Source organism: Anolis sagrei, chromosome 10 (assembly GCF_037176765.1).
Source record: "Anolis sagrei isolate rAnoSag1 chromosome 10, rAnoSag1.mat, whole genome shotgun sequence".
Lineage (NCBI taxonomy): Eukaryota > Metazoa > Chordata > Lepidosauria > Squamata > Dactyloidae > Anolis > Anolis sagrei.
In genome coordinates, this window is record NC_090030.1 from 7432954 (window position 1) to 7458584 (window position 25631).

Consider the following 25631-nt stretch of genomic DNA (forward strand, 5'->3'; position numbering starts at 1 on the left):
GCCAGTTCCCTTCGGCCAATCTGTCTTGTTTGGCTTGGCCAGATAGCCATAACAGTAAGGGCCCATCCATCACATTTTTTTCATCTGTAACAGGACCACATGGCAGCTGATCACAGTGTTGTGGCTCAGCAGGAGCCTCAGGAAGAGCTGGAAGAGAATGATGGGTTTCAGATTCCTGAATATGTTCCTATTGTTGATACAGACTATATGGTTGCGGATGCTGAAGATGAGGCGTTCCAGTTTCCCATGGGAAGGGATGTTATTTTAGAAGATGTTTCTGATCTTAGTGAAACTTCACAGGTGCAGACGGAGGAGGCGAGTCACCAGAAGTGACTTGCAGTTTCTCAAGTCACTCCTGAGGTTAGAGGAATGCTTTCATGCTGGGAAAGTATATTTAGTGAGCTGATTGAAGGCCACCTATTGTCAGTGCAACTTCAGCAAACACCCTGATAACTTCTTGGGATTGCCTGGGTTTTTGGTCAATGCTTTTGGCTTCTTGGGACTTTGCTGTGGACCTTGGCTTCTTGGGACTCTGTCATGCTGCCATGGAATCTTGTTTGATCAATGCTTATGGATTATGCTTCATGTTATTTATTTATTTATTTCGGTCACTTATACCCCGCCTTTCTCACCCCCTAGGGGGGACTCAAGGCAGCTTACATCCGGCACAATTCGATGCCCACAATTACAATAAAATGCAATAGCAAAACACAATAGATTAAAAACAGACAATTAACATAGAACAATATAACACAATATCAACTAAAACCGCTCTAAAGCCTGCGTTCATCGTGTTCTAAAATCCATCAATCCGTTTAGCATTGCTATAGTCCTTTCCAACTCTAGTCATCATTACCTTGTTACCCTGCCAGACTACCCAAATGCCTGGTCCCATATCCATGTCTTCAGCTTTCTCCTGAAGGAGAGGAGGGATGTTGACAACCTAATTTCCATGGGGAGTGAATTCCACAGGCGGGGGGCCACAACTGAGAGGGCCCTGTCTCTCGTCCCCACCAACCTCACTTGTGATAAAGGTGGGGCCGAGAGCAGGGCCCCCCCCAGAAGATCTTAAACTCCGTGGTGGGACATAGAAGGAGATACGTTCGGACAAGTACACTGGGCCCGAGCCGTAGAGGGTTTTAAAGGTCAAAACCAGCACTTTGAATTGTGCTCGGAACTGGATTGGCAGCCAGTGGAGCTGACGTAACAGAGGAGTGGTGTGCTCCCTGTATGACGCTCCGGTGATTAATCTGGCTGCCGCCCGTTGGACTAGCTGAAGTTTCCGAACAGTCTTCAAAGGCAACCCCACGTAGAGTGCATTGCAGTAATCTATTCGGGATGTAACAAGGGCGTGGACCACTGTGGCCAGATCAGACTTCCCAAGGAACGGGCGCAACTGGCGCATGAGTTTTAATTGTGCAAAAGCTCCCCTGGCCACCTCCAAGACCTGGGGTTCCAGGCTCAGCGATGAGTCCAGGATCACTCCCAAGCTGCGAACCTGCATCTTCAGGGGGAGTGTAACCCCGTCCAACACAGGCTGTAACCCTATTCCCTGTTCGGCCTTGCGACTGACCAGGAGTACCTCTGTCTTGTCTGCTTCAATTTCAATTTGTTAGCTCTCTATTTGCCTTTGGACTTTGGAAACTCTGCCTTTGCAAGTCACTCCTGACACGAGAAAAAAACTACTTGTACACATTTAGATTATTTCAAAAGACTATACTTTTAAAACTTAGTTGTGGTTTAGTTAAGCATGACATTATATGAACCTAATTTCTCCTAACAACCGTGTCTCGCTGTCAGAGAAATTTTTTATTGGTGACAGGATTGGGGCTTTGGGAGCCGTAATTGTGCTGCCGAAGCCATAATGTAACATTCAGACTGAAATCAATCATACCATCTTTGTCTCATTACGGATTTAATTTTCATCTGTGTATTACGTTTAAATGTCAGGTGGATGAAAGTGACGGGAGCACAAACAAAGGATTCTGGAAAGGTGGTTTCAATGTTTCATAATATTGGGAGCTCTGGTGCAAGAGTATGTTTGTGATTGAATGAGAAGGATTGAGAGAGAGAGGGAGGGAGAACTGTTTCGCTGAAGGTTGATCACTTTGAAGCAAAGTAACAAAGATGATAAACAGCAAAGAGACAAATATTGACTTCCAATAGATAACCTGTGTCTACTGTTATAGGATAGGATCTGCTCCACCACCAGTGACTCCCATTCACTTACTTAAGCTAATGACTACTTAAATGATTTCAGTTCACCTAAACCATGAGGTGCTTGAAGGCACAAACCAAATTGGTATGTGTGTTATTAGGAAAATGTATGTGTAAAATAGAGAGAAAAATACTTTTTTGCACTATGCGGTGTCTTTTCTTTTCCTTCAAAATATGGGAAAGTGTTCCAAAGGTCTGGGTAATGATCTGGGTAATATGGAAAATACAAATAATGTCTATATTGTGTTGTCGAAGGCTTTCATGGCCAGAATCACTGAGTTGCTGCGACTTTTCCAGACTGTCTGAACATGTTCCAGAAGCATTCTGACCTGACATTTCACCCACATCTATGGCTGGCATTCTCAGAGGGTGTGAGAGGTTGTTCCCTTGTTTAACCATTAAAATCCAACTTTATCACCTTATCAGACAGGCTACTTTTGTAGCCATGCACCGCTTGCTCTCTCCTTTCAGAATGAAGCTCATTACATGACACACATGTACTTCTGGCCAGACTCTATTGTGAAAGGGGAGAGCAAGCAGCGTGTGCCGCAGCAACATGGCAGACTTCTGTATGGCCATGTTCCAGAAGCATTCTCTCCTGATGTTTCATCCACATCTATGGCAGGCAACCTCACAACCTCTGAGGATGCCTGCCACAGATGTGGGTAAAACGTCAGGCGATAATGCTTCTGGAACATGGCCAGGCAGCCTGGAAAGCTCACAGTAACTCATTAATAATAATAATAATAATAATAATAATAATAATGTATTTTCGAAGGCTTTCATGGCTGGAATCACTGGGTTGTTGTAGGTTTTTCGGGCTATATGGCCATGCTCTAGAAGCATTCTCTCCTGACATTTTGCCTGCATCTATGCATCTATGGCAAGTATCCTCAGAGGTTGTGAGGTCAAACCAGAAAATGCACAGCAACCAAAAGGAAGGAGGAAACCCTGATGGCTCTTCATCATAGAGGATGGAGCAACAGCACCCCCTGTGGTTGAATTTGAGCACAACCTCCAAGGGACCAAAAAGCTGGATGTTGTTGACATAACATACCTTCTTTCTGTTCTGTCTGTCTTTGTCCTGTCTATCCAAAGATAATAATACTTTATTTATATTCCATCCTATCTCCCCAAGGGGACTCAGGAAGGATCACAGTACACACATACACCACAAACATTCAGTGCTGTTTTGGATAGACAGAACAGAAAGGAGGTATGTTGTGTCAACATGCAGCTTTTTGGCGCCTTGCAGGTTGTGCTTGAATCCAACCACAGGGGGTGCTGTTGCTCCATCCTCTATGATGAAGAGGCATCAGGATTTCCTCCTTCCTTTTGGTCACTGGGCATTTTCCGATCTTTTATATTCAACTGTTATGCAGCAGAGTTCAGAAAACCGGTAACTTCAACACAAACTTGCAGTATTGCATTAATACAGTCACAATCCTTCTGGGAGTAGCACACTCACGTACAGTCCTTGCATTTAACTCATGCATCAAATAGGCAGCAATCCAGGAGCTAACACAGAGTAAACTCAGGAGCAAACATTCAGGAAGCCCAAATTTGAATTACAAACACTCCCCAGGAGTGACCAAAACTTGCTGACCTTAATTCTCCCATTCACCCAACATGTGTATTGTAATAAACCAGGGTGAGTCTTTTTCTCTTAAGACACAAATGCAATAGTGATTCCACAAAAACTTAGCCAGTTCCTTACATGTACCATAATAAACTTCACCTTGCTCTTCTAATGTTATTGAAACATTCAAGTCAACTTTGGGAACTAAGGTGTCATTATCTATTGTTGAGCCGTATTTATTTTTTAAAAAATACAAAGATAGGAAAAGGTTAAGAAGAAATTCATTGCAGGGCCCATTTCTAAGTGAGTCGGAGCAATAGACTCACACAATAATTTAGTGAAGGATCTCTGGAGGCCACAGTGGTGCTTCTGTCCCTTTGTTCATAAAACCGGGAGCATTTATGGGCAGTCATTATGCACATTAGCGGGTTTTGCAAGGTGGTTGGGAAATGAGATGTAATTTCACCAGGGAGAGGAGAACAGGCTGCTTCAGCAAAAGAAATTACTTCTAGATGACTCCAGATCACTTAAATCACGAGTGTTTTCACATTTAATTCAGTTTAAATGTATTCAATCATTTCTAAATTTGGGATGAACAAAGGTGCAACGGGAAGGACCATGAGGTGATTGAGATGCTACTCCAATCTCCTCTTGACGTGTTGTAAGATGCTCTAAAGTGCTTACAGTATAGAAACCACAATAGCCCTGGTGTGACAGAAACCTCTATTCATGCTTTATGAAGCTCATACTGATGTTAGTATTGATAATACCATTTTATGATAATGCGTGTTTGCTTTTGGACATAACTGGTTATTTCCAATGACACACCAGCATAACCAAGTTGGCTTGGATTTGTCAATGTATATTTCATTTATTGATTATTTTTCAAAAAAAAAATTCTCTCATATTTTAAAACAGTGTGTTAAAACTTCAATGTATTGGTCTAGGAAATAACTGGCAACTCTTTTCCTCCAAAAAAAGCATTCAAAAGAAGCAGGAAGACAACAGTCACCATTAAAAGAGACCAGCCTAGAATCGTGGACTCAACCCCAGGTAAGCAAAAGCATTTCTTTCTCTCTTTTACATATAAAGACTTGGAGTGAACCCTCACCCTTACTGTCTGAGTTTTGGAACTATATATCATTTCTAAAGTGACAATAAGGGATTGTAAGAATCAGGACCTTTCCAGCAGCAAGCTTTAAGGCAGTGGTTCCCAACCAGTGGTCCACAAGAACAAAAATATGGTCCGCAGCCTCACCATTACTACACCATTGCCTCAAAACCACTCGGAAACAAAGGGATTGGTCTCGCGAAACCCTCTCATAGTGCCAAGTCTACAGGGATGTCAGGAGGGGAGAGGCTGACTACTTATGAAAGATTACTACTACCACATCAGCTCTAGATTATTAAAGATGGTTTTCTGTGGGCAAGCAGATGGCGACTACTGGATGGCATGTGTTCCGTATCAGGAACTAGAGCTGATGTGGTCTATCCAATGCAGTTTTCTGAATCAGCACTTCAAATAACCAAACCAAATCTAAAGTTGACAAAAACAGATCCGTAACCCTTTTGGTACTAATGTTGGAGAGTGGTCCCTAGTCAAGTGGTCCCTGGTCAAAAAAAGATTGGGAACCACTGCTTTAAGGACTTTAACACCTGGTTATTATGGAGTAATTTGCAGCCAGGGTGAAGTAGCTAAAGAATAATAAAATAATCACAAGCTTCTCTGTAGGTTGAGTGTGTAGGAGAGTGTTGGTCACAGAGAGGAGAGTGTTGGAGGAGTGATATGTTGGAGAGAGAAAGAGTTGTGTGAGTTGGAGCTGCTGCCACAGTGTTGAGCTTCTGGAGTTCGAGAGACAGTGAGATTGTAGGATCACTGAAGACCAGAGAGAAGAGCAAAATACTATGATGAAGGTATGAACTCAGTGGGAGTATAAAATAGAGCTGGAAGAGAGTCAACAAACTTCGCCAAGACTGTTGTAAATACTGTATGAAACTTGTCTACTCCTTAATCGGAGGGGGAGTGCTTCCACTGAAGAAGGGGGTTGGCTTGTTGCTAAACAAACAACCCCATACAATTTGCTGTGGCAATTATATAAATAATCTAGTGTTCATCTAAATGAAAGCAATGTCTTACAGTTTCAAGCAAAGTTATCTTTATTTAGGACATCGAAATGGCATAATATATGGGCATTATGATCATTATCTATATAAATAAAAATGTAATGTTAGTTTGTGGGGTTAACCTAACTGAAAAACCACTGGACGAATTGACACAAAATTTAGACACTACACCCTTAAATGAGTGACCATCACTCATAACCAACCCTACCCCCCACCAAAAAAAAAAAAGCAGAAAGGACTTAAAAACAAAAAAAAAACACTAAAAGACAATACAGTGCATATTTCCAATTTCCTATTCCTGGACTGCAACTCTCAGAAATCCTCCAGATAGATAAGATAGATAGATTACACAGAGGTAGGTAGGTAGGTAGGTAGGTAGGTAGATCAATCGAGCAGGAGGACTGCTGGGAGTTGGAGTCCAAGAATAGGTAGAGATGGAAGAAAGGAGAGAAAAAAGGAAAGATAAAGGGAGGGGAAGGAAGGAAGGAGAGAATGAAAGAAAAAAAGGGAAGTAAAGAAGGAAGGAAGGAAGGAAGGAAGGAAGGAGAGAATGAAAGAAAAAAGGGAAGGAAGGAAGGAGAGAAAAGGGAAGGAAAGGTTGGCTACAGCAATGTGTGGTGGGTACAGCTAATCACAAATAATTTCTTAGATGCACTTAAGACTGATATTCAGAGAAACAGAATATAACTTGTAAAATTACCTCTTTAAGAAGCTTTCAAAACCTCTGTGGTATTTGTGTGTGTGTGATGTGTATATGCCATTGTTTAAAACATATTTTGGATCACGTAAAAAGGGTTTTCCTATTTCAAATTAAATGCAGATACATTCAAATCTGAGTTTGTCTCAATATTGGCTTCATTCCTTACCCGTCCTCAGTGTCCTAAGAGTGGCTTATTGATTACAACACTTACAACTCCCCAAACAGACATCAAACTGTCAGGAGTGAGTTCCACTTTGGATTTCTGGGTCGAAATGGGATGCTGGAACCTACCCTAGGTGTGTGGGGTTAAAGCTTTGCACCATCCCCTAATGTATTAGGATATGGATGGAAAGGTCATGTTTTCTCTTTCTTTAGCAAAGTGGGAGTTTAAAGAGGTTTGGCATATGCTTAACTGAGCCAGCTATTTGTGTAGCTTGGGCTTCCATTTCTCACTTGCTTTGATTTACAACTCTTTTGCATATTTCGACTTGGATCACCTGCAGCGTATTTGGCAGAAGATGAAGATTTATTACCATTGAAAACAAGGGAATTACTTACAAATTGGCAATATTGGAAATATCAGCCTGTGCCAAAGTGTGCTTAGGGGCAACATAATGTCATAACCTTTCACTTCACTGTTCCTGACTGACAGGAGGAAGCACTGGCAGTCAATTGCATTGCATTGTTTTCTTTAGTGACATTGTCATACAGCCATAGGGTTGCCAAGTCAGCAACATCCCGCTCCTTGAGATTTCAGGGCCAGAAACCGAGATCATTGCCCTTGTGATATCACTAAGAACTTGCAACTGGGTAAAGATGGCATATTGGTGGTATATGACCCCAAAGAAGTTTGGAAAATGTTATAGTAATACGAATTCATCCTCAGATAAGTAGATAAAACTATATGGCAGAGGAAAATGTTTTTCAGTAACTGGACAGACAGCGCAATGTGTGTGGGAAATCTAACAGCTTTCATTATTCTCAGTTGAGTCCAACATAACCTGACAGCATGCATGACATCAGGGGATGGACCAGGGAAAAGGCAAAAAGTAATTGTTTTATTTTGCTTCACTTTATTCGTCTGACATAGCTTACCCTAAGCCCTTGGGCAAAAATGAGAGGGATAGTCAACAAGAGCTCCCAACTCCTATCCACACACTCCACAGTCCCTTCTTCACCTTTCACAGAAGATGGCAGAAATATGTAACATAAAATAAACCACTTTTCCATTCCTTCCCCCTGGAGAAGAAAGACACGCGTGTCTGTGTGCCAAGTAGCCAAAAGCTTAACATAGATTTTTAAGGCAGTTTTATTCTGACATCTCAAGTTTCTGGGTATCTGGGTATCTTCTCTAGGCATAGCTTTGAAAGTTGCAAAGTTACAGAAACAGACCACATTCCAAAGACACCTTGGAAGTGAAAACCTATAAGCAAAGCACAATAAAAAAACAACAACACAGATGTCCCTTAACAGAGAAGGATACGGAGAAGTAAACCTTCTGTTCTGAAGTTCCCCATAGTTAAGGAGGGGATATCCTGAGCCTTTGGAGATCAACCTCTACCAAACATCCTCTTGCCAGTAGTCAGCATGAAAGAACAAGACAAGAGAAACTTTGATATCCCTGCCCTCTGAAGAGTCTGAATATTTTAATATCTCAATAATAACACAAGGCTGTGTCAGCAAAGGTATATTCCACTTTAAATGCTGAATTAGCTAAATGAAGCTTGGGTCACAGCCTCTAAGTAACATTTCAATGCATTATCACTTTTGCTTTAAGTCCTATGCTATGCCATCACTCATGCTGTGGTTGGAAAGAATATTTAATAATACAGGGTGAGGCAGCATAACTTCCTTTTTTCAAAACTCAACAAAACCCATTGTATGAATCAGAAAATTTTAATTTTTTTAACAATGTAGTCACTTTTCTAAAGTTTTGTTTTACGTAGTTTTGAAGATCAAATTAGGTAGGTGAGGTCCCCCATTCTCCATCCTCCATACACTGAGTCAACCGATTTCTGGCGTTTGTTTGACTCTTGCCAGCATAGCAGGCGTTCTGTTGGCCATTTCTTCCTGGATGTTGGTCTTCCAATCTTGTAGGGTCCTTGGAAGGTTCACATAAACACGAGATTTCAAAAAAACCCATAAAAAAATCACAAGGGGCCAAATCTGGAGAGCAGGCCGGCCACTCCAAATCTGCTCAAAAAGTAGGCCTCGACGGCAAAAGTATGCTCCTCACTGTTCCAACGAATGATGGTGACTGAACTGTGTCAGGACAAAACTTTATACTCCCACCTCTCGAACGAGACCACTAGTGCTCTGCTACGTCTTCAACCGACTGAATGGTGCGCATTTTAAAACAGGAAGTTATGTTGCCCCACCCTGTACTTTAAGATATTTTCCAAGTGTTAAGAAACCCTGATAAAAAGACTCCTGGGCTGATGAGAAGCTTTGCTAGTTCCAGACTTATTCTGCTTAAAATTCACAAGTTGTGGTTTTTTGTGCAAAAAAACCCCACAAAAATGAAATATTGCTTTATTTGTTGTGCAGAAAATGCAATTTTTGCACATAATAATAATAGTAGTAGTAGTAATAATAATAATAATAATAATAATAATAATAATCTTTATTTATACCCTACCACCATCTCCCCAAGGGGACTTGGGGTGGCTTACATGAGGCCACGACCATCAATACAGTAACACAATATAACACAAAAACACAACAGAAAATCAGAAAATAAAATAATCTAAAACACAAAAACAATGTAAATAAGCAACACGACAATATTAAATCGAAGCATTAAGTTATTGAGTTTTTTTCTGTGTAAAATTAACACAAATGATTTGCATAGAAAACACAATTTTCTCTGCAGAAAACACCTTTTCATTGTGAAAGTGATATTTCTGCTCTGAAACACTGTTTTCTTTTAACGTTCTCTATAGAGAACATTCAGTGTGGGTGTTTCTTTTAACAGTGCTGCCTGTTGCGCAAAAGAACAATGTGTAGATTTGGCACAGAATAATTTATATGTTGCAAATACTTTTTGAAAACGGTGTGGTTTTCAAAGACATGTCTCAGAGGGAAGAAAATGACTGAAATTACCTTTGAGAAAAGACCTAGTGATTTCAGTAAAGCCTTCAGCAATTAAACTAGAAAACTCTGAGTTGGACAATGCTACAGTTAGGTTGGTTTGTAATTCATTGACTGGTGAACCCAAGGGATGGTCAACAATGGCTCTGGGCCTGAGGTTGGAATTGCTAGTATCATATATGTTCAAATTGCACCATTTAGAAGTTTAATGCAAGCTGAAATTGTATGTACTAGTTGTAGTGCAAGGGCTGTACCAATATGTGTGAACTCTAGAACTTTAGGTGATGTATGTAGAACTGACAAACTAATGAAGAGAAACTCAAAAAATAAGCTGGTCAGCTCAGAGACTTGGCAGGACAGCTTTTTCAGTCTATTTTTGCTGCATCTCCATATAAACTCTGGTTTGCTGTATCTCAATAAAACTTGGTATTGGTGGAGATGGTAGATATGGTTGGATTTTGCAAAATGAAATTTACCAGGATTCATATAGAGGCACTGGATATAGTACATCATGCTGACAATCCCAGCATGTTTCATCCTCCTGAACATTCTTGATACTGTTCGGTGTATATGCCTTAGAAAGGGGGCAGCTCAATTTCAAAGGCAGTTGGATGTATTACAGGAGCTCAGGGAATAGGAAAGAGAAGCTGGTCTATGATGTTAATTTATGGTGCCCATGCCCTTGCCTTTCAAGCTACCTGAACACATTTCCAACAGAGAGAGACCAGGCATAAATATACATCAAACCAAATTGCCTTCTCTTTGTGGCAAACCCAGTTCCAAAGATGAAATAATATGAGAGCATTCTTGTCAGCTGCCATATATCCACCAATACTCCAGTTGAGCTAAGGCCAAGACATAAGGGACCCTGAAGGTTAGCATACTCCTCCATAAACCATTTTTCAATGAAGTCCTTCCTGGGCTGTTTGCAATGCCCAGTGATTAAAACCTCATTTGTAATCATTTCCACCTGGTGGACAATAACTTACACAGTGTGGCAAATGTTGTTGTTTTTTTTTAGTTTCAGCTCAAATACTAAAAACAGAATGTTGGTTCTTTTATTACCAGTTAACACTGCTTAAATTAATGACTGGCTAGTAACACAGTAAGGAATATGCAGAATATCAAGTTTTACAACATGAAGATGACCAACGCATTGGAGGATATGAGAACTGGAACTATAAATGTTCCAAGGAGAAATTCAGCCCTGATATCAATCATAATTGGATATAGTTTGTAGGGCTGGGCAGTTTCGTTTCGTAATTCGTTAAAAATTCATTATTTTTTTATAACGAAGCGATAACGAACCATTCAGGAGCAACTAAAAAATGAAACGAATTTTTAAATTCGTTTCGTAATTGTTTCGAATTCGTTTTGAAATCGTTTCGTTATTATTTCCGCATATCTGGGGCAAGTTTTATAGTTGTTGTTTGTTTAATCAGTGAAAAAAAATTATAAATATCACACCAACAGTCAACAACAGAGGGAGAGGGAAGCTTCAGAAGTTCCCCCTGTCCCATTTGGAGGTTTTTTAGCGCATTGCGCGGTCGCGTCCGCCATTAACGAATCGATTCGTAATTGTTTCATAATTGTTTCGTATTGTTTTGTAATTTACAAAATTTCGTAAATATCAAACTTTTTAAAAGAAAAATTTCGGAATTCTTTTAAAAATCAAAACGCAAAAAACCCCAAAAAAATGAATTGATTTTAGAAACAAATTTTTCCGTGGTTGCCCAGCCCTAATAGTTTGGTCCCAGAAAAAGATTTCATGGTGTTCACCACAGACACTGTATTAGTAACATGAAAGTGAATGATATCAGTGTTGGTGAAAATCAGATCTCTTTGGAGATTGTGCTTCACAATTGGTTTGTCTTGGCTGAGAAGTCCCTCTCCCATGTCCCTCATTGGTAGCACATAAATTGTAAATTATTAGTGAGCTCATTTTATTACTAAAGTATTGTTTTTCTGCTAAAATATCCATATGTGGTTTATAGTTTTAAAATCCCTAATAAAATAAGGGGGAAGGCTACAAAAGGACATTATTTTATGGTATATCCATGAACATGAAAACAGGAACTTTCCCATGATAAACTCTCCAAGGAAACAAAGGCATAACAGGGACAGGAAACTTGACAATACTTGAACCAAGAACTTGAGATCATAAACAGGAGAACTGTCTTCTTTAGCAATGCTGTCTCCTCTGAAAGGCCTGAAAGCAAGCCATTAATTTAAGCCCTCCAAGCCACCCATGATATCATGCCTCACACACCTGGATCTCTGGGCCTTATCTCGGAGTCTCTGAGTAAACCTAGTTTGTTGGCTTTTCACACCCTGTGTTCTCGAGTCTAATCTATTTTACCTTGAAAAAACCCCATCTTCCTGGGGCCATTTCTCAAGGGAACTGGTACTTTTATTTTCCCCTTTTGCTTGGGAATGAGTTGGAGAATCCAAAACACCAGCCTCATTTGTCTGCAATTCCCTTCCCAAATCTCTCATAGACTCTTCACTCTGAAACCCATAATCCCTGGGTGACTCATCCCATGAACAGTCAGAAAAATCCTCTGATGCCTGCCAGACTACAACAAACTCTGGATGTTCCTTGTTTTGAATCAGATGTATGTCCCTGAACATTTTATCCATTGACTGGCATATTTCTATCCTGTTGGATATCAAAAAAGATCACAGGGCAGTTTACAAGTAAAATTAAAATGATAAATAAACCAGTTTGCAACTGATTTGACATTTGTGAAATTCAAAGACTTTGATGAACAACCAAGATTTTACTTGGTGCCTAAATAATGTCACCACTGTTGTAAATCAGGCCTTCACAATTGGGTTGCCATGATTGAGAAGTCTCTCTCCCATGTCCCCCATTGGTGGTACATAAATAATAAATTATGAGTCAGGTCATATTCTGTCTTCCAGGATGGGGAATGTCATTACTAGCAAAATTTCAGCAATACTCAAAGACATAGCCACATTAGTTGCATCAGCATAAAAAGATACAAGGGGAACTTTATATCATAGTTGAGACTGAGACCGGATTCGTGCTAGCAATATAAATCAGCTCAACCATGCCTCATCCTGTTCTGGTTTGACTTCTGGTACCATCACATTAACACATTATAACATGAACCTAATGCATATTGACAGCCAGAGGTTACTTCAGGACAAAAGGGAGTGTCTCACTATTTCCATGTGATTGTTGTATCAAATTGTTCTCAGTTCCACTACTGTGGATGCTTCATATTTGAAATTGTACAGAGCCAGAGAGGAAGTGATGCAAGAGGTTGAGGGTGCCTTGATGCTGTAGAATGAATGCATTTTGACACCCTTTTAACTGCCATGCTATGGGATTAGGATGACTTTAGCCTTCTTTGCTAAAGAGTACTTTAGAAATAGATCTTCTGTTCTGAGTTTTCTCATGGATCAGGAAGCGAGAGCCTGACCCTTTGGAAATCAATGCCTGCCCCCCTTCCTTATGCCGATGGTCAGCAGCGCAAGAACAGTTTGAAAGAAGAGACCAAGAGCAAAAGCATGAAACCTTTATAACCCCAAGGTTCTGAATGTAGTTTTTATCATCTCTGTAATCACTACTGGTGTGTGAAATGGCAGAAATCCATTTTGTTTTGGTTTCAAATTTTGGACAGCCCGCCCCCCGCCCGCTCGTCTGCCCCATTTTGTTTTTGGGAAGATTCATAATCCGAAATCCGGATTTCCATTTTTGTTTTGGTAAGATTTGGTGTGAAATGCACAGATATCCTGGCGTTATGAGTTAACAAACTTGTTATTTTGGAAGCTGTATTTTTTTTTTTTTTGACTCGCAGCTCCTGGACTTATTATGACTAGTTGTTTCTATATGCTTTTCTTTATGCCTGTTACTTATTTCGTGAATAGTATATCCTTAATGTATTATCGAAGGCTTTCATGGCCGGAATAACTGGGTTGTTGTAGGTTTTTCCGGGCTATATGGCCATGTTCTGGAGGCAATTTTTCTCCTGATGTTTCACCTGCATCTATGGCAAGCATCCTCAGAGGTACTGAGGTCTTGTTCTAGAGGCATCCTCTCACCTCTGCAGGAGTCTACCGTGTACCATGCAGCTGTGGACAAGTTTACATAGGGACCACCAAACGCAGCGCCCAGACACGCATCAAGGAACATGAAAGGCACTGCAGACTACTCCAACCAGAGAAATCAGCCATAGCAGAGCACCTGATGAACCAACCTGGACACAGCATATTATTTGAGAACACAGAAGTGCTGGATCACTCTCACAACCACCATGTCAGACGACACAGAGAAGCCATTGAAATCCACAAGCATGTGGACAATTTCAACAGAAAGGAAGAGACCATGAAAATGAACAAAATCTGGCTACCAGTATTAAAAAACTCAAAAATTACAACAGCAAAACAACAGAGGGGAAACAAACAGGCACATAAAATCACTCTCAACAAAATATTTCCCCCAGGCACTTCCAAGCCATTGAATGCTAATCAAGGTGATCAGCTGAAACATTCACAGCTAGCCCCAGCAGACAAAAGTCCTTTGTCTCACCCTGGTCATTCCACAGATATTTCCTACTTCCAACAGACCTCACTACCTCTGAGGATGCTTGCCATAGATGCAGGCGAAACGTCAGGAGAAAAATTGCCTCCAGAACATGGCCATATAGCCCAGAAAAACCTACAACAACCCAGTATATCCTTAGTTGAATTATAATATGAGAATCGTACTTTTACTACTGCGAATTTTGAAGTCTTGTCGACATAGTAGTACAGCATGAAAGAACCTACTCTGAGGCGGAGTTTTGGGAGTCACGCACATACATTGTTGTTTCGTTGGTAAGATTCGGTTCATTGGCACCGATGGGGAAATTTGTGAGGCTTGTCTTTCAGTCATTTTTATGGCTATCGGAATGAAACTTGAATTTCACTTGTAGGCCACATTTAGCAGCTGATTTAAGAGGTAGTACCAGAGATGTACAAAGCCTAGCTTCACCCCCTGTCATTCTCCTTTGACGCTGAGCTTCAGGAGAGAAGGCTGAGCTGAAAGAGCTTACTAGGCTGATTTTGCAATGACTGGGGTCACTTGCCCTTGACATATGGAAGAGTGAGTAAATAGACACCTGCTTCAGCACAAACTGCTCTATGCAGCTCTTCTGCAGATTAATTTTAAATAGTTAATAAATTGACCCTTAGTATACCCATCCATTTCTGCCTCTTTCTCTTGACTAGGTGGAGGAAATGGTCTTTCTCTGGCAGTCCCTGAGAGGGAGCTGACATTGCATGGTTGTCTTTCAGATGGAGTGACAGCTCTCTGTTTCATCTATTTGTCGCAAGCAACCCATTTTAACCATTATAACTCAATTCTGTATCACTTTGTTGCGTGGCATATTACTGAATTTCCAGACAGCCATACAGATAATAGTCACTTTATCTCATGCGGTAAATGACAAGATAGCTGTCTGAACAATATAATGTAACCCTATAGCACTTTATTATTCCTCTTTCATCATTCATAGCAGTTATTTATTTACTCTGGTAATCCCATTTAGCTTCTACTCTTAAACAGTGAGTTACATCACTATTGACTCAGTAAGATCTTTTGTTTTCCCGAGAGACCATAACACCGGATTGTGATAAATTAGTGAACATTAGGCCTTTCCCTCCTGGTTTTAAAACATATCCTTCCACAATAACAATCTCAGATCTATTTTCAAATAATAATGTTCCTCTGAAGCGCTGTGTTTCATCTTTCTACCTTCAGGGTATGTTCTCCTCTTTGACTAGACTGTCAAGGAACTCCTGTGAATTGAGGAAAATTCTGCGTAGTGATGGATGAATGCAACACCTCCATTTGTAATTGGCTCATTCTTTCCATTCTGCCATGAAATCTCTTTAAAGAAGTATGGCATTTGCTAGACTAGAGATCTCCATAAGTGTTCTGCTAACACTAGCTCGCCATTCACACTTTCTCCCTTCCCAAGCATAACTTGTGAGATGAGGTAGAAAGTGTCTGAGCGATGGCACATTTCACAGTCACAATTCTCCAATATAGCAGTGAGAGATATTTTTTGTGGGTGTCAAGAATTTCTGTTGCCATTTTTCTAGCCTTTTCAGGGCAAATCAGACCTGATTACAAAAATCAAAAAAGTCTCTGATTTTTGGTACTTATTTTGTTTATCCTTTTATGTATTTTTTCCACTACTGGTACAATCACAGATTGTTTTTACGCCAGTTCCCAAAGCTGGTTAATTTGAACCCAGCATAAAATTGGAAAGAATAATAATAATAGTAATAATAATAATAATAATAATAATAATAATACTTTATTTATACCCCGCTACCATCTCCCAAGGGACTCGGTGCAGATTACATGAGGCCGAGCCCATAGAACAACAATCATAAAAGCAATAACAAAACATCAATACAAAACAATCAAAATAAATCTCATAAACAAAAAATAAACAATAAACAGTAAGAGTTACAACAAGCATTTAAAACCTATGGCTGGGCCAAATATGATAATTAACATTTAAAAAAATAATGTCGGGCATGAACAAGGTAATATACTGGGATATAATAACAAAATCTGGGACTCAGTTAGGCTTTGTTGCCACATTACATTACAAATGAACATGTGAATGAGGCTTTGCCAAGTTTCTTGATATCCGGCTGAAACACTACATGTTTGGACTTATCTTATAAAGGAGTATGGGACAAAATCTGAAGTAAGCTAGTTTGCACCCATTTCAAATCTTACAACTGTTGCACTCTCACCTCACCCAGCACCACATCATTTATTGTTGTTTATTCGTTCAGTTGCTTCCGACTCTTCGTGACTGCCTTGACCAGCCCAGGCCAGAGCTCCCTGTTGACCATGGCCACCCCCAGCTCCTTCAGAGTCAATCCAGTCACTTGAAGGATACCATGCATCCATATTGCCCTTGGTTGGCCCCTCTTCCTTTTTTCTTCCATTTTCCCCAGCTTCATTGTCTTCTCTACACTTTCCTATCTCCTCATTATGTGGCAAGAGTACTTCATATTTGCCTCTAATATCCTTCCCTCCAGTGAGCAGCTGAGCTTTATTTCCTGGAGGATGGACTGGTTGGATCTTCTCGTGGTCCAAGGCACTCTAAGAATTTTCCTTCAACACCACAGTTCAAAAGCATCTATCTTCCTTGGCTCAGCCTTCCTTATGGTCCAGCTCTCACATCCGTAGGTTACTATGGGGAATACCATTGCTTTAACAATGTGGATCTTTGTTGCCAGTGTGATGTCTCTACTCTTCACTATTTTATCGAGATTAGTCCTTGCTCTCCTCCCAAGAAGGAAACATCTTCTGATTTCCTGGCTGCAGTCTGTGTCTGCGTCTGCAGTAATCTTTGCACCTAGAAATACAAAGTCTGTCACTGCCTCCACGTTTTCTCCCTCCATTTGCCAGTTATCAATCAATCCAGTTGTCAGAATCGTTTTTTGATGTTGAACTGCAATGCAACTTTTGCACTTTCTTCTTTTACCTTGATTAGAAGGCTCCTCAGCTCTCCTTGCTTTCAACCATCAAAGTGGTATCATCTGCATATCTAAGATCATATTTCTTCCAACCTTGCATTCGTCAAGCCCCGCACATTGCATGATGTGTTCTGCATACAAGTTGAATAGGTTGGGTGAGAGGCACCACATCAGTCGAGTAGAATTAACTACAGCAGTTTATTGAGAAATACAGGTACAAAGGGAAAAAAATATTTATTATTATTTCAAGCATTTATACCTAGTCCTTCTCACCCCTGAGGGGAAACTCAGGTTGGCTTACAATAGGCAACCGTAAGATGCTGGACATCAAATTAACAATAATAGTTAAACAACAATTAAAAGAATTATAAACATTTTAAAAATGACATTGAAATTATAAAATATTGGCAATTTAAAATCATGATCCAAATTCCCTAAAAAGCAGCAGAGAAGGTAATATAAAATAGCAAAACAGTGGCAATCCAAAAATGGCACAGGAGAGCCAAAAACTCAGACATAAATCCATAAGCATAAAACAGGAACTTGATCCAAGGCAACTCTTCCAGGAACATAGGCAAATACAGAAATAATGAACTTGAACATAGGCAAAAGACAGGAACTTGAGAGCGGAGACATTTGTTTCCTTTAGCAATGTTGTCTCTACTAAAGGCACCAAGAAAACGTCACTTAATTTTAAACCCAAGCCCAACCAAGAAGCCATGAGATCACTTTTTATGCACCTGGGACTCACGGTCTTCCCACATTCCTTCTCATGTAGTTTCTCTGAACATCTAATTAATCTATCTTTCACTCCCTCTGTCCGGATCTAATCTAACTTCACGGGAAAATTCCCCATCCTTGTAAGGTCTGCTATCTTCAGTGTCTGTTGCTGGGTATTGAGCACAGGAATCCCAACCAGGGGCCTCTACAACCTGTAGTTCTCTTATGTCACTGACAGATTTTGAACTTTGAAATCCTTCAATTCCCTCATCCTCTGAAGAAGCATCAGAAAAATTCCCAGCCCATTGCTGAGCCACAGCAACTATCCCAAATGCAGGCATATTATTTCAAGTTCCTCCCATTCAACTCCAGTGTAATACTATGCACATGGTGAGTGTGACCTAGAACATGCAGAAGTTGTAGTGGGTCTGAACAGTCCTGGGGAAGACTGTAAGTAAAAAGCAAGCGATATTTCAGAGAAAACATTAGACAAATATGATTTGATTTGGGAATGGTTTGTACAGATTGTGAACACTTTATAATTGATTTACCCAACAGTTGGTAACAGTTGTCAGAAGATGAGCAATCCAATTATATTTATGTGCCATTCTTACAGTTTGGGATTTCTGGGAATGAACAGCATGAACAGTCACAGCATAGAGAGTGAATAGTCAAAAAATCTGTTTATATTATATGATCCTTATTGTTGGTAATCGTATGTTTTCATAAGTAAACTCTGTGTGCTGACTTTTTTTTTACTGCCAACTAAAATGTTGAAGGGATGTCTCAGCAAGTGAATCTGGACCAACCACTATCTCTTTGTCCTCACTTTCAGCTAAGCATATCCTGATGATTATTCTTTGGGATGGGAATAAAGTCACCGAGAATGATGCCATCCACCCTAAACTGCTGGAATATTGAGTCAAAATGAAATACATACATACATACCCAATTTATGCCATACATTTCTCTTTGGATGTATTTATTTTCAAATTTCTACTCAGGAAAAATATGATTGCAAGAAGGATGTCTCCTCACGGTGAGCCATTCTGTTAAAAACTGCCACTTGCAGCAAGGGTTTTCTTGCCTCCTGCATAAGAGCAAAATGAGTGCTTAGCATCCCTGGAAATATACAAGAAGGCTTTCTGCAAACAAGTCTGTTTTTCTTTCTTTTTTGTAAAGCGAACACATGCAATCATAAGGATGATCAAACCAATGATTGGATGAACCCATCCAGTATATATTCTTTTAAAAATGAATCTATGCAACTAGACAATGGCAATCATAATTTGGAGTAGCAACTGTAATTTGGCTTTGCAAATGTGAATAGATTTGAAAATGCATAAAAATCTCTTTCTATCTCAACAGCTGTATTCTACATTTACCAAGTTTTTGTGGGGGAGGATAGCATCAGGGTTAAAATCTTCTTTTGTATTCCTTTCCAAGACCAAGAGCCGCAAACATCCTACATCTTTAAAATAAATAGGTTGTTTAACAAACTATATAAAATCTGGAGTTTAAAAATGATCTAAGATGATATCTACCTGAATGGTCTGTAAATGAATTCTGCAATGAGAATATGTTGTGTATATAAGTCAGGAGATGCATTTGGGTTCAACTCCACTTGACGATAAAACACCAACACATATATTTTGGAACACAGTAGTCCACAACTTTTATTGGTTATAGCTATGCATCGGCTTGGCAGATGCCAGACTCAGGCATCAGCAAGTCCACATATTGATGGACGTGCCAAATCCCATCGCCGGAGTGTGTGGCCGAGTCAAGTATGGGATTCACATAGGTAGATATATTACTGCCACCTGTTCCCTGAGCTGGGTATGACCATATCTGCTCATTACCCTCAGCCTATTAAGGCAGTGTTTCTCAATCTTCCTAATGCCATGACCCCTTAATACAGTTCCTCATCTTGTGGTGACCCCAACCATAACATTATTTTTGCCGCTACTTCAGAGCTGTAATTTTGCTACTGTTATGAATCGTCATGTAAATATCTAATATGCAGGATGTATTTTCATTCACTGGACTAGATTTAGCACAAATGCTCAATATATCCAAATTTGAATACTGGTGGGGTTGGAGGGCAGGATCGATTTTGTCATTTGGGAGTTGTAGTTGCTGGGATTTATAGTTCACCTACCATCAAAGAGCATTCTGAACTCCACCAAAGATGGAATTCAACCAAAGTTGGCACACAGAACTCTCATGAACAAGATAAAGTACTGGAAGGGTTTGGTGGACATTAGCCTTCAGTTTGGGAGTTGTAGTTCACCTACATCCTGAGAGTACTCTGGACTCAAATAGTGTCGGATCTGGACCAAACTTGGCACAAATACTCCATATGCCGAAATGTGAACACTGGTGGAGTTTTGAGAAAATAGACCTTGACATTTGAGAGTTATAGTTGCTGGAATTTATAGTTCACCTACAATCAGAGAACATTCTGAACCCTACCAACGATAGAATTGGGACAAACTTCTCACAGGGAATCCCCATGACCAACAGAAAATACTGTATTTCCTGATGGTGTTTGACGACCCTCTGACACCCCCTCATGACCCCTCAGGGGTCCCGACCCCCAGGTTGAGAAATGAATCTCTATATAATAATAATAATAATAATAATAATATATTTACAGTATTTATATTCTGCCCTTCTCACCTCGCAGGGGCTGAGGGAGGATTACAATGTGCATATACATGGCAAACATTCAGTTCCATAGACACACAACATATATAGACAGACACACAGAGGCTATTTAACATTCCAGCTTCATGAGAGTATTCTGGCCACCAGGGGAGCTATTACTTCACCGTCTATTTGTGACATTGATGAAGTACTTCCTCATTCTTTTGTTTGCTTGCTGGAGATTTTATGGTGTTGTAAATTAGTTAAATTAGCCTCCCTGTATAAGCGGTATCTAAATTTCCTACTTGACAGATTCAGATGCAACTGTCTTTCGGGCTGCAAAGGTTGTCAGCAAGTTGCACAGATGGTCAGAAGCAGGGGCGGCCCAACCCATTACGCAAAGTAAGCATTTGCAGTATAGTTGATGTTGCCCAGGGGCGCTCTTGAGGCGCTCTTGGGGGAAAATAGACCTTGACATATGCGAGTTGTAGTTACTAGGATGAATAGTTCACCTAGAATCAAAGAGCATTCTGAACTCCACCAATGATGGAATTGAACCAAATATGGCACTCCCACAACGAACAGAAAATATATATCAGTGATTGGTTGGGGGGGGGGGGGGCAAAATACTATTTGCTTACCGTTGAAAATTACCTAGGGCTGCCTCTGGTCAGAAGCTCACTCCAACCCGGGCTGGCTTCTAACTCATGACCTTTAGGTCAGTAGTGATCTTAATGCTGCTGACTCCCAGCCAGCTGCGCCACGGTCCTGGTGCTAATAATAACAGCAACAGCAACATCATCATCAACATAATCAATAACAACACTTCATTTGTATTCCACCCTATCTACCCGAGGGGACTCAGTTTGGATTCCATCATATATAGAGACACAAGGTGGCATACAGGGAGCATTCCACCCCCCTGTTATGCCAGCTCCACCGGCTGCTGGTCCATCTCCGAGCCCAATTCAAAGTGCTGGTTTTGACCTATAAAGCTCTATACTGTTCGGGCCAAGCTTACTTGTCTGAACGCATCTGACCCTACATCCCACCTCGCAATTTAAGATCATCCAGGGAGGCCCTGCTCTCGCTCCCAGCAGCAGCGCAAATGCGGCTGGCGGGGATGAGGAGCAGGGCCTTCTTGGCTGTGGCCCCCCGCCTATGGAACACACTTCCAAAGGAGGTAAGATCTGCTCCCTCGCTCCTGACCTTTAGAAAAAAAATTAAAATCATGGTTCTGGGATCAGGCCTCCGGACAATAGATGGATAAGGACTGGAACGGCAGCTCGACTGATGAGATTGTTTTATGGTTTTAATAACTGTTTTTGCTATTTGGGGATGTACTGTTTTTAATATGATTTATGTTTAAAGTGTGGTTTTAGTATTGTAGTTGTAAGGCATTGAATTTTTGCCATTATCTATGTGTAACAGAGGCTGTCATGGGTGATTTGAATGCAATATTCCTGCTTCTTGGCAGGGGGTTAGACTGGATGGCCCATGAGGTCTCTTCCAACTCTTTGATTCTATGATTCTATGTGTAAACCACTTTGAGTCCCCCTAAGGGTGAGAAAAGTGGTATATAAATGCTGTAAATATATAAATAAATAAGGCAAACATTCAATGCCTCAAAACAATGAAACACAGACACAGAGATAAAGGTAAAGACTTCCCCTTTCATCTCCGACTCTGGAGGTGGTGCTCATCTCCATTTCTTAAATGAAGAGCTTGCATTGTCCATAGACATGTAGCCAGCATGACTTACTCCTAGATTGCAAACTCATCATACATACAGTAAGCTGCAGAGTACTTTTTCTGTTTTCCAATACAATTTTATTGTAGCAAGAAGATGTTTGGCCCTATGTTGTGAGGTGGGTTGCAAATTTCCGGCACCTAAAGCTGTCAATGTTTCATAGCTTTAAGTCCTGGAACCTTCCCTCAACCCACCCTTCTATCCATCTGATTAATACAGGGCCAACTGATGAATGTGAAGAAAAGGGCAGAAATTGCAATTTCATTAACCACTTAATAATTGGGGTCTGTGGCTCCTGTTGTGACTCCAAGTGTTGGCATCCAAAGGAATTAAGAAGAAGTTCCTATTCATCACAGGGTCACTGGTCTTGACAAAAGGTCTGTTGCTAACAATAGAGCCGATCATTTTGCATTGAACTACGTTTAAGGGGCTATGAGATAAAAGAAGCACAGTGCCGGTCCTCTAAGACCCAAATGAGAAACCTTTCCCTTTTCACCATTATTAACATCAGATATCATTCATTAAATCCCAGCCTCCTTAGAGGTTTATTTATGTATCAAGCCTTTAATGAAGTCAACTCTATTTCCTATTTTAAATCAGTAGCAGTAGGGCACTGGTGCAGGGGTGAATGAATACTCCTTCATCAAAAAGTTAACCCAGGCGTTGTCCTGCTCAGAATCCATCTATCTATCTATCTATCTATCTATCTATCTATCTATCTATCATCTATAAATGCTCTGTTCGTTTTGAGTGACATCATAACTCAAAAACTGCTGGACGAATTGCCACCAAATTTGGCCACAAGACATCTACTAACCCAAGGAGTGATCATCACTCAAAAAATTGATTTTGTCATTTGGGAGTTGTGGTTGCTGGGAATTAATAGTTCACCTCCAATCAAAGAGCATTCTGAACTCCACCAGCAATGGAATTGAACCAAACTTGGCACACAAAACTCCCATGACCAACAGAAAAAACTGGAAGAGTTTGGTGGGCTTTGATCTTGAGTTTTGGAGTTGTAGTTTACCTACTATCACTAAAAAAAAATGATGTTGTCATTTGGAAGTTGTAGTTGCTGGGATTTATAGTTCACCTACAATCCACCAGCAATGGAATTGAACCAAACTTGGCACACAGGACTCCCATGACCAACAGAAAACACTAGAACAGTTTCATGGGCATTGATCTTGAGTTTTGGAGTTGTAGTTTACCTACTATCACTAAAAAAAATAATGATGTTGTCATTTGGAAGTTGTAGTTGCTGGGATTTATAGTTCACCTACAATCCACCAGCAATGGAATTGAACCAAACTTGGTACACAGGACTCCCATGACCAACAGAATACACTAGAATGGTCTCATGGGCATTGATCTTGAGTTTTGGAGTTGTAGTTCACCTACATCCAGAGGGCACTGTGGACTCAAACAATGAAGGATCTGGACCAAACTTGGCACTAATACTCAATACGCCCAAATAGACCTTAACATTTGGGAGTTGTAGTTACTGGGATTTCTAGTTCACCTACAATCAAAGAGCATTCTGAACTCCACCAATGATAGAATTTGGCCAAACTTTCCACACAGAACCCCTGTGACCAACAGAAAATACTGTGTTTTCTGGTGGTCTTTGGCAACCTTTCTGACACCCCTCCCCAGAGGTCCCATCAGCCAGGTTAAGAAATGCTCCCTTAAGGCCATCCAGTACTACTCCCTTTACCAGAGCAAGAAAACTTTGCCATCCAGCCACATATGATTCACACACACACATATATAAGTATATGACAGGTATAGTATCATATATTTGAAAGAGACCCCTAAAGAAGGACAATGATATGTTGCATGTTCCAGAGTAAGTAAACCAAACAATCTTCACATCAACACTGACAAAGAAACAGCAAGAAATACTGTCTACCCACAATCATCAAGACATTACATATATTAGAAATCCACATTTTCTCATTGCTTTTTTTTCCAGATTACCAGACTGGGCCACAGCAATGCATGGTAGGGGATGGCTAGTAACTTATGAAAAAAGGGATATTGAGAAGGCATTTCTAGATTAACATGTGTATGCATGACATCCCAGATTTCCTTGAAGCTTATTTGTGGGGTTTGGCCTACTTGCGGAAACTTCCCATCCTAATTTATTATTTATTTATCTTGAAGTTTGTCTACCAAGCATAGTGCTGACAGCATCGTTTTGGAATTTTCTCCCGTAATAGTTATATTATGATAAATTTCAACTATAAAAAGGTCATTTTTTTCCACGAATTTACCCTTTAGCCATGACAGCAAAATGTGACGAAATGGAAGCTGCAAAGAGATGAGGCGGGGCAATGTTAAGCCTTGCAGCGATGGCTTTTGCAGTCAGATCTCTCACACTTGATTCTCTGAAATCCATCTTCTCTGAAGAGATGCTCCACTGGCATGTTGTGTCTCTCAACCTCTCGTGACTTATAATTCATCACGTTACACATGACCACTCTTTGAGACATGAAGCTCTCTTTGGGATTTATTTTTTTTGTATACCAAATGCAAATTGTATGCTGAATACTCATCTAAATTGGTATTTCCCAACCTTCCTAATGCCGTGATCCCTTAATACAGTTCCTCATGTTGTGGTGACCCCCAACCATAACATCATTGTCATTGCTACTTCTTAACAGTAATTTTGCAACTATTATGAATCATCATGTAAATATCTGATATGCAGGATGTATTTTCATTCACTGCACCACATTTGGCACAAATATGATATGCCCAAATTTGAATACTGGTGGAGAGGATTGATGTTATTTATTATTATTATTATTATTTGCTTTATTTCTATACCGCATTTTTCAGCCTAAATTAGGCGACTCAATGCGGTTTACACAATGCAAGTTATACAATAATATACAGTTAAAAACACATCACACATTACAACAAAATCAACAATTATTATCAATTCATGACGCCTCGAAACAGAACAAGATCCATTCTCATAATCCTTGTGCCATTCCTATGTTCAATTTTACCATCTTTCTGTGTTCAGTTGTTCAGTTGCACTGTTAGCCAAACGCTTGCTCATAGAGCAAAGTCTTAACCTTCCTCCGAAACGCCAGCAACGAAGGGGCCTGTCTGATGTCTACTGGTAGGGCATTCCATAGCCGAGGGGCCACCACCGAGAAGGCCCTGTCCCTCGTTCCCACCAACCGTGCCTGTGATGCAGGCGGGACCGGGAGCAGGGCCTCCCCGGACGATCTTAATGTCCGCACCGGTTCATAGGCGGAGATGCGTTCGGAGAG

At 40.4% G+C, this 25631-nt stretch overlaps 1 protein-coding gene across 2 annotated transcripts in view; it reads left to right on the forward strand.

Moving 5' to 3' along the window:
- PCDH11X (protocadherin 11 X-linked) overlaps nucleotides 1-25631 on the forward strand; it is a 621910-nt gene that overhangs the window by 407985 nt on the left and 188294 nt on the right. Inside the window, exon 5 of one of the 2 annotated variants that reach the window (XM_060756393.2) lies at nucleotides 4778-4849. The exons of the other annotated variant lie outside the window; for it this stretch is intronic. Within the exon in view, the coding sequence (XP_060612376.2) occupies nucleotides 4778-4849 (72 nt within the window). The remainder of the gene's footprint in view (nucleotides 1-4777; nucleotides 4850-25631) is intronic. 2 annotated transcript variants of the gene reach the window in all.